Source organism: Hemicordylus capensis, chromosome 15 (genome assembly GCF_027244095.1).
Source record: "Hemicordylus capensis ecotype Gifberg chromosome 15, rHemCap1.1.pri, whole genome shotgun sequence".
NCBI classification, from domain to species: domain Eukaryota; kingdom Metazoa; phylum Chordata; class Lepidosauria; order Squamata; family Cordylidae; genus Hemicordylus; species Hemicordylus capensis.
In genome coordinates, this window is record NC_069671.1 from 12,372,503 (window position 1) to 12,382,846 (window position 10,344).

A 10,344-nucleotide genomic window follows, 5' to 3' on the forward strand; every position below is an offset into this window, starting at 1 on the left:
GCCTCCTGTTTCACCTCACGCCAGCCAGTAGGAGAGCAGCAGCGTCACATAGGCGCATGGTCCAGACACATAAAATTCTGCCCGGATGGGGCAGCCCAGGCCCAGCCGCAGTTCAAGCTGCTGCCCCCAACAGGGATCCATGTGAGGATGGCAGCGCATTTTTAAGCTCCCACAAATGACCACTGGGGATGCACCAGAGCAGAGACTGTTCCCTCTCCCACAAGGGAGACTTCCAAGCATCCGAACCAAGCCAGGGTGAGGGCACGGTGTGGCAGCCATCACAATGCCACCGTGTGTCTATGCCAACCCCCCTGGGGTGAACATGAAGCCGGCATTCCCAGAAGTTTAGCCTTGGGGGAGAAGCTGAGCGTGTGTGTGTGTGTGTGTGGTGCGTGTAGACGTGTGTGCATGTGGTGTTCCAGAAACAAAAATCCGTAAGTAGTTTTTGTTTCCCCTTTGGCGTCCCGACTATGCTGCCGAGTTTTTGGAAACCAGTAAGACAGCCGCAACAGAGTTTGTTGCTTTGCAAGAATGTGCTGACTGTTTGTTTCTTCCCTCCTCCCTTGTTGCCTTTCCTCTGACCCACCCCACCTCCCGCTCTATTTCTTATTTGGTTCCCCATTTCTCCCACTCCCCACCCCCGTTTCTCCTCCCCCTCCTTCCACACCTCCCAGGGTTAATCAGTTGTAGGAGCCAGTCGGTCCAAGAAAATTCCAGTACCAACATGGGGTTGGAGGCAATTATTAGGAAGGCCCTAATGGGTAAATATGACGAGCAGTGGGACGAACGCTCTCCTCTCAGTGCCAATGCTTTTAACCCTCTGAATGCCAGTGCGAGCTTGCCCGCTACTATGCCTGTAACCGCTGCTGACGGACGGATTGACGACATGCGTGCCTCCTTGCCAGGTCTGCACCCCTTTCCCAACTTTTCGTCGCATTATTAATCCTCTCTCATCTTTTTTCGGTGGGTTTGTGCTCTTCCTGCCCCCTCCCCCCTTAATCTTTAAGCTTTGGCCATTTACTTGTTTATTTGTAATTAATTCATGCTGATTAATCCCAGTTCCTTTTTGATAAGCATTTTTTAATTTGGTAGGCTGAAAGGTGCTGTTTGGCTTTTTCTAAAACACTGACAATTGTGCTGTTTGCGGGGGGGTGTTTTTTGTTTTGTCCCTCTTTTGATCTTATTTTCATGTATTATAGTTTTCTTCCTACATAGTAAAAAAAAAAAAAGTGGTTAAAACACTGAGGGGGTGAGAAAGAAAAGAAATCACACAACCTCGCCGCCCCCACAACTTCTCCTCAGGTCACAGTTAGGGAGGGACTGACTCCTTCTTGGGAGGGAAGGTTGTGGACAAGTACATTTAAGGCTAGGAAAAGCACACTCTGAATTTATATTCACCTGCACACTCACATAAATGGTGTATCTGATGCTGTTGTCAATTAGAAATGCAAAAGGTTCATGGGTTGTGTATTTGGTTCCTCCTTTTGTGTGTGACCTCCACCCCCAAAGGAAATAGAGAGAGGGGAGGGAAAACACAAGGTCATGTTTTTCCTTCTGTCCTCCTTGACTCCACTCCAGGCTTCCTCCTCCTAATCCAATGGAGGAGCTCCCTGCAAGCAGAAGCAGCTTTCTGCACCCACATCTCTTGCTAAATCAGGATCCTCACCTTCTTATTATTATTATTTATTTGATTTGTATACTGCCCTTCCAAAATGGCTCAGGGCGGTTTACAATTAAAACAAACCACTAAAACAATAAAGGGCTAAAACAAATTTAAAAACAATATAACAATTAACAATTTTAAAACATTTTAAAACAAACAATTACAGTGATTAAAAACCCCAAAATCGGGTTTTGAATTTTAAAATAGACCAGATATTAAAAACCCCAACATTTAGGAAGCTGAGAAAGCTTGGGTGAAAAGATGGGTTTTCAAGTGTTTTTTTAAAATTGCCAGAGATGGGGAGGATCATATCTCAGCAGAGATCGCAGTCCACAATCAGCGACTGAGAAGGCCACAACCTTCTCGGCAGCAACTGAGAAGGCCCATCTCTGTGTAGCCACCAAACGAGTTGGCGGTAACTGGAGACGGACCTCCTCAGATGACCTCAATGGGCGGTGGGGCTCATAATGAAGAAGACACTCTCTGAGATACCCAGGGCCTAAGCCATTTAGGGCTTTGTAAGTTATAACTTTGTATTTTGTCCAGAAACCTATTGGCAGCCAGTGTAATTCCATCAGTAAAGAAGTAACATGGTCTCTCCGAGATGACCCAGAGACCAACCTGGGAGAAATGGGGAACCAACTGAAGTTTCCGGACTACGTACAAAGGCAGCCCCACATAGAGTGCATTACAAAAGTCAAGTCTGGAGGTCACCAACAGATGTACCACAGTTTTGAGGTCACTGATCTCGAGAAACGGGCACAGCTGGCTTATCAGCCAGAGCTGATAGAAAGCACCCCTGGCTACCGCCTCAACCTGAGAAACCAGGGAGAGGTGTGAATCCAGAAGTACTCCCAGATTGCGAACCTGTTCCTTTTGGGAAAGTGTGACCCCATCTAGAACAGGGAGATCAAAATCATCTCTCGAGTTCTGACCCCGCACAATAAGTACCTCCGTCTTATCTGGATTCAGCTTCAGTTTATTCACCCTCATCCAGCCCATTACTGCTTCCAGGCAGGCATTTAGGGAGGATATGCCAGCTCCTGAAGATGTTGACATGGAGAAGTAGATCTGGGTGTCATCAGCGTACTGGTACCACCCAGCTCCAAATCCCCTGATGATCTCTCCCAGCGGTTTCATGTAGATGTTAAAAAGCATTGGAGAAAGTACGGAGCCTTGCGGGACACCATACTTGAGCTCAGATTTTGAAGAGCAACAATCTCCAATTGACACCATCTGGAATCTATCCGAGAGGTAGGAGCAGAACCACTGTAGTACAGTGCCTCCCACCCCCAGCCCCCTCAGACGTTCCAGAAGGATACTATGGTTGATAGTATCGAAAGCCGCTGAGAGATCCAAAAGGACCAGCAGAGTCACACTTCCTCTGTCAATTGCCAATTGGAGATCATCCATCAGGCTAACCAAAGCAGTCTCCACCCCATAGCCCGCCCGAAAACCAGTATGAAATGTGTCTAGATAATCAGTCAAGGGAATGTGCAGTCTGTGCATGTGCAGATAGATCGCATTTGGCACGTCCTCAAGGACTGGCCGTTCCCACTTCCGAGCTGGCTGACGTGCAATTTAGTCCTGTGCTTGTTTAGTCAGGAGTTAGTCCCATTGAGTCCAGCAGCACTTCCTGCCAGGTAAGTGTGTGGAGAGCAGCCTTAGCTTCCCCAGAGCTATCCTGCTGGTCCACAGGACCATCTCCCCACACTGTCTGTACATAGACAGCTTCTTAAATGGGGCTCCCTTAGAAAAGGAATGCCCAAAGGAAGGAGGGCTGCAGTTTAGAGCTATTACCTCATTCAGCCTCACTCCAGCCAATGTTCCTTCTAACAGGGATTCTCAGATGATGTTCGCTACAACTCCCAGCATCTCCAGGTGCAATGCCCTTGGTCTGGGGATTATGGGAGTTGTAGTCCACAACACCTGGGAATTCCTGTTAGAGGGAACACTGACTCCAACCCCAGGAGGTGGGTTCTTGATTTCATTTGGCACATGGGGAACCTGAGGCGGTGATGGCAGCTTGCCTACTGGCCATCTGTTAAACTCCTGGCTCATTTGGGAGTGGGGGTTTATGCCTACGCTGCCCAGCTTTCTCGGTCTATCTGCTCTCTGCTAAGCCTGGTTGTTTTTCTACTCCTGTGATATAAAGCCCCTTTTAAGGCACCTCCATTTGGGCACCAAGCCCACCTTGTTCCAAAGGTTTGACCATCACTGGTTGTTTGAAAAGTCCTTCTTTTGCCAGGAGGAGGGAAGCCAAAGATTGCTGCCAGAGCCAACAGTCGCAAGGCCAAATCTCCTGGACCAGGCCTGTCCTCCACAGAGAGGCCACCGTCTGTTTCGTCTGTTCACTCGGAGGGAGACTGTAACAGGAGGACACCGCTCACCAACCGTGTCTGGGAGGACAGGCCTTCCTCCGCAGGTGAGGCGTCCGTGCTCTCTGTTTTGCACATGACTGACGGAGGTAGGAAGGGACGTGAATGGGTTCTCTGCCATCTGACGAAATACATCTCCATCGATTAAACAACCCAAGCTCATGTAATTAATCAGCTAAGTTGCATGCGTTTGCATATGACAAACAGCACTACTGAGGGGTGGAATCATAACTTTGTTTTTAGGTGAGACACACATGTGTTGCAATAGGCAAGGTCTTAAGGCATTCTCTCCTGCGTGAGAGAAAAGTAGGAATCGTCCTCCTAAGATGGCATCTGTTGGGCAACAGGTTTTGACTCGGTCAGTATAGCAAATTAATCTCCTTAACATGTGTAGCCCTGCGCATGTAATGATTGGACCAGGGCAATGATTCTGGGAAAGTGTGGGAGGCCAGTAGACAGGAAGCGAGGGGCACTGGTGGGTCTCAAGCAAAGGCTGTTTCCATGCGCGGCTTCCACACACACACAAAAGCATTTGACATCTGCTGAAGTGGTAACATGCAGTTGGCAAGCTCTCAAAATGTGCATTTGGGGTTTTCTTGTCCCGCTACAGGTTCGACGCCGTTTCCATACAACCCACTCACCATCAGGCTTCCGACCGGCATAGTGACTGCTCCTCCACCGCCCGCCTCCATTCCGCAGGGCAACTCCAACAGCCAGCACCACGGGTGGGAAGAGGAGCCCAAACCACTGCTCGTCTCGCAGTACGAGACCCTTTCGGACAGTGAATGAAAGGGAGAGGATGCCAGACGGGAAAACCCAACGACAATGAACAGATCGACCGGGCGGCTGTCGAGCTAGCCAGGGCGTGGGGGGCTCCGGCTGCCACAGGCCGTGGCTGGTCTAGGCCAAACGCAGGCACTGCTTGCTGGTCCAGTCAGCTGATAACGTTGTGTCTCATCTGGAAGGGGCAAGCGAGGGGAGTTGAAATCCTCTTCAATCTAAAGCCTTTAAAACACACACAAAATGCAAATCGAACCCATCCCAATCCTCTCTCCCAGTCCTAGTGCTGACACCTTGAGCTGGTCTGGCAAAAGGATTGTGCCGAGTAAACCCGGGAGGGCAGGTCAGACCCCAAGGCTCCCTGAGGGGTTGCCCCAGTCACTGGATCTCGGTTCTTAATACTCAGGGGATTCCATCTGCTGCACCAATTTTGTCATCCAGACCAGATGCATGAGAGAGAGGAAGTCCATGGGGAGAAGGCGGGGCGTTCTGCTTGCACACACTCACCTACGTGACGCAGCCTTCCTGGGCGTACTGTTGTGGCCTGTTATTATCCAGTACTTGAAATAGGATTCATTCAGTGGCCCCCCTTCCTTCCCTCCTCTGTTCTTGTCGTGAGAGCTGCACCATGGAATTGCATGTTGGGCACAGGGAGTGGGGAATGAACAAGAGTGGATGAGATGGGTTCTCCTGCTTCCCACGGCTAGTTAAGGTGGTTCTCTTCCTTACGTGCATCCATAGAAATGAAGAGGGCCTGCCTGTCTAGCTGAACTTCCACCAAATAAGTGTCAGGCAGGGATGCTTTGGCGGCAGGGAGGAGCTGTGGGATTGGAGGCCAAAAAAAAAAAAAATTCCTTTGGAGAAAGGAATTCTGGGTTGGAATTGCAATTGGGAAGAATTCCCCTATTTGTAGCGTGTTGGCTATGGATGGATGGGGTAGTGTGGGAGGCAGCTGTTTTAAGGACATTGTTTCTTGAAACGGCATTGTGTATGTATATGGTCTACAGGGTATATTTTTGATACCTTTGGCAAATGACGCCAGATGTTTTGCGCAAGGAAGGACTTTGAAACAGTGTTATATGCTGCTTTTCTGTCTCCGCTCCTGTACAAAAAGGATTCTGTGTTGCGTGTGAGCTTTTTGATTGGTTTGTCCATTGTATGGAAATTTCAAGAGGTTACAGTGTTCCAACAGAAATGGTTCTGTAATTCAGTAGAATGTATTAACTTAGTTTTTTAAAAAGAAAAAAAAAGTATATATATAATATATTTATATATATATATATATATATATTAAAAAATATAGTCACAACTGCAGGGCCCTTATAGTAACACTCCAGTGTGGAGGTGACATGAATACTTTTGACATGAACATCTCTTTTGGGAGGAGTGAGAGAGGCCAAGACACTTGCAGGAAAGTTTAAACGTCTGTTTTTCAGACCCATCCACAATACTCTATTTTCTATATTTGTAGGTGGTGATTGTTCCCCCCACCCCACCCCCCTCCATGATGCTGTTAAATTCTTTAACCACATGAGCATGGATAACATTCAAATAGCATTTCAGATTTTCTTTCTCCGCCACAAACTTTTCCCACCATGCTGGAACATAGAAGGTTGGCTATAAAATAGTATTAAATGTTTTCCATCGTGCATACTAGAGGGGGAAATATCTGGACAGTGGTTTCTCAGCTGGAATAGACAACAGCCATGTTTTTAGTAGCCGAATAATTTGACGCAGCATCTAGAAAATGATAATATCACAGTGCTGTATTGTTTAAGGAAAACCTGGTTTCTTGTTTTTTCTTCCCATCCTCTCTTGCACATCAGCCAGTTTTTATGTCGGAACAGTTGTGTCTTTTGTTGCAGGACTTTGAGCACACACACACTTGGTAATGTTAAACTTCCCAGGCATTAAAGCTTTTGTGTTTGAATGACTGAAGGGGGTGGGGTTCTTGTGAGGACATCTGCTGAGAGAATCCATCCCTTCTCCATCCTTGTGCTGCAGGTCTCTGATCCTAAAAACTTGCCCCTGTGAAGTTGCAGTGAATTCTGTCGGAGGGCCACTTCCTGGCCTGCCCTCCAGAGGCCTGGCAACTACAAACCATGAAGCCTTAGTCTAAGCTGAGCCTGGGAAGATCTAACAGCATGCAAAATGTAAAGAAGTTGACCAGATTAAAAGGCAGAACTGCAGGGGAAGAGCAGGAGTTCCATAGTAATGTACCTTTCCAAATGCTCTTTCCCCTTTTGAAAGGAAGCCCTCCCCACCCCCTTTAAGGGAAACGAGAGGTGGATCTGTGTTTGCAGAAGGAGAGGAAAAATCAGATGTGGTTACGTGTGTGTGTGTGTGTGTGCGCGCGCGCATGTGCACACAGTTGTTAATAGGCTAGCTAACATTACTGTTTCCATCTACATTAGAAACTTTTGGAAAGCTTTCTAGAATGTCCATCTTGCTTAGATAGATTCCAAAAACCGCAATGTGAAATGGGGTGACTGGTTCTTGGTTACTTTGAGAGCTTTAGCAAGTGGAAGAGACTGACACCAAAGACTCAAAATGGAGATCTAGAAGGTTTCTGCACTAACCCTTATCTCTACTGTCAGTCAGAAGAGACTGTGCTGAGCTCACTTTAAGACACATCTGCCCTTTCAAAAAGCCACTCCAATTCTTCCTTTTGAAGATACAATTTAAATTCAGTGTCAAAGCAAAAATTAAAAAATGCAAGCAAGTATTTTCTGTGCAGCAGAAAGTGGATAGAAAGTTTCTTGAGTCTGCCTGTTTTATTCTGAGCTTGCCCATTTAATGTCATTAGGCCATCAACAGGTCCACTGGCTAATCTAATAGCCTGTTTCTCCTCCTGCGTGTGCTTCAGGAGATTGTGTGTTCTTCCTGGGCAGGAAAATGCAGTTCCTCAGCATCACATGATTACTGCCCCCACTTCTGTGTGCTGCACCATGTCTACATGGATAGGGGCAGTGATTGGAAAGAAGTAGCTGTTGGGTGAGAGAAAATCCCAGCTAGCTTTCTGCTCTCCTCATTAAGTCCTTCTAGTCTCATCTCAGGCAAGCAGTATCTTAAGAGTCCCTTTCCTTTTCTCCATGGAATCATGAGCATTTTCCCACTGGAGCAGGCCTGAGGTTTTCACTACAGCTAACTAGCATTTGTAACACAGTGCTATGATTAAACAGCATCCACCAAGATGGCAACACTTCAGGTCTCCTCTTGCTAGACTGCATGTGTTGACAAAACGTGTGTTACTGCCATTCTTGTAAGCATGTTATAGGCAAATGTGGCTACTTCTATTTTGCTAGAACATCTATTAGTCACTTTTCTGCTAAAAGCATTCCCAGAGGTTTAAATAAAAAGAGAAAACAAATGGATAAGATTGGCCAAAAGATGCACATATACATGGGGTACCAGTGGAGGTTTGGTGGTATTAATGGGACATCAGTAGTGTCCCATTAATAACAATGGACTTCAACCATCTTTCAGTGGTTCTTCCAGGTAGCCAACTGGTTGCTCTTAAGCTCAAAAAAAAGCTCTCTCCAAGTAGGCCAAATCAATCAATCACTCTTACACAATCAGCCTAGTTTATAGTCCAATCATGGGAAATCTGAGCGGGTTTTCCCTTGCAAGACCAGAAATAAAACAGTAGCAAAGATTCTCTTTGGAGCACATTGGCTTCGTCATTTTGTCTATCACCATTTCAAATAAACATTGGCAATGTTATAGTTACCCCACAGCTTGGTCACTGCCACTGCATCTGCATACTGGCCTCTGCTGTTCAGTTCCTAGATACCAGAATACAATTCTCCACAGCTTGCACAATGCCACTGAATTTAAAATATGCAATATTTTTACCTATGTATAGATAATCTGTGTAGTGCAGATGAGTGCTGCAAGAGACTTTATTTGGCCACAAGTGTACAGACTGGGATGCCAACAAGCGTGATAGCCATGACCGTTTTGCACTCCATATATGATGGTGTGCTTACTTTTCAGATTATCTCCATGTAGGAAACATATCACATAGGCCCAAATTCTCTCGTACGTTAGTTCCACTGGTCAAAGTTCTCAGCTTGATTTCCAAAATCTCTCTATCTCTCTCTTTTTGTAGACTTCTCACCCATAAATCATTATCTTGTCAATAGCAGTACTGTGAATGGTTTGCACTGATCCAACAGGATTTGCTCCCAGCTGACAAGGTTATTTTACCGTTCCTTAGACCATGTTGAACTTGTGCCGCTTCACTTTGCCTTTCCTGTGTTGACAATTTGGAAAGCAACTCAGACAGCATTTCTTGCCACTGCTTGTGAGTTGAGGTTGTCTGTACATTCCACAAAGGGATTCAGGAATAGCCCCCTCCTTTCCAAAAGGTTATTCCCACATCACCAGAAGCTGTACATTCTCTGTACATGTGCGTATGTGTGTATATATATTTATATATACTCTTGGGTTCTGTGTATACATAATACTCCATTTGCGTGTGCATGTATAACAGGTACATACACACACCTATCTTTTCTTTGTGCCTGAATCAGTGGCCTGGCACATATCTGTGTGCGTGCGTGCATGCATGCACACATACAAGCCAGATCTCGGTAAAACCTAACTCCCTACGGTTCAACCAAATGCAGACGAGCATTCTCCCCACTGACTGTTAGCTCTACATCAAAGTGAGCACCGAGCACTGTGCGTAAGCTTCAAAGGAAAGCCATCCTTCATACACAACTTGTCTGCAGAATTTGTGTCGGTTTTAGTGACATATAGATCTCTTTTGTGCTACCTGCTATGATTTTTTTATTATTAATTGTGCAATCAAGAAGAAAAAGAAAGTTGTGTTAAAACTATTAAAGTTTGATGTGTTACCAACTTTGTAATTTGTACAAACACATAAAAACAAAACAAAAAAGATAAAAGGACAATTTTATTGTTTGAACTGTACAAGGGGCGGGGGGAAATCTCTATATTTTGTACAACCAAATTGTGCATAGTTGTTTCAAAGCAAGTTGTATGATAGAACGGACTGTACATAGAAACTGCTTGAGTTGTAAATATTTATGCAGCTTGCTCTGAAGGTTGGGTTTTTTTTTTTTTGGTTTTTTTTTGGTTCTACTGAAAGTGAAGTTTTTGTTCACTGTTTTGGTTGGGGGGGTTTTTGTTCTTTTTGCTCTACATGCCCACTTAAGCAAGTGTTTGTGGGTTTGCAGTGTCTGTGCACTGCCTTACTGTTTAAATAAAAAAAAAAAGAGGGGAAAGCTTCTTGCCAGCAAAACAGCTGTCTTCTGGTTCTTGTCTGTGATGTGGAAAGTGGCTCTTGAAGGAGACAGGATAGGGTGCTCTTGGGACAGCCCTGGCACTGGAGGCACCATAGTTGCAGGCGCCACACCATCTCCAGAGCAGGACAACAGGCCCATATACAGTTTGGACATGGAGGAAAGAAGGTGACGGGGGGGGGTCTGCTTTTCTGGTCCCATCTGTTTGGGAGAGTGGTGTGTGCCGCACATGGGTGTCCAAACCTCTGCAGCA

The 10,344-nt window shown here is 46.0% G+C and overlaps 1 protein-coding gene across 20 annotated transcripts in view; it reads left to right on the plus strand.

The window, feature by feature from the left end:
• NCOR2 (nuclear receptor corepressor 2) overlaps positions 1 to 10,090 on the plus strand; it is a 318,459-nt gene extending 308,369 nt beyond the window's left edge. For 18 of the 20 annotated variants that reach the window (XM_053279146.1, XM_053279152.1, XM_053279151.1 and 15 more), the window contains 3 exons: positions 675 to 905; positions 3,912 to 4,088; positions 4,652 to 10,090. In XM_053279146.1, coding sequence (XP_053135121.1) covers positions 675 to 905; positions 3,912 to 4,088; positions 4,652 to 4,830 — 587 coding nt within the window. In that variant the 3' untranslated portion in view covers positions 4,831 to 10,090. The remainder of the gene's footprint in view (positions 1 to 674; positions 906 to 3,911; positions 4,089 to 4,651) is intronic. The other 2 variants (XM_053279155.1, XM_053279156.1) reach the window with 2 other exon arrangements.
• Positions 10,091 to 10,344: the final 254 nt, after the last annotated feature.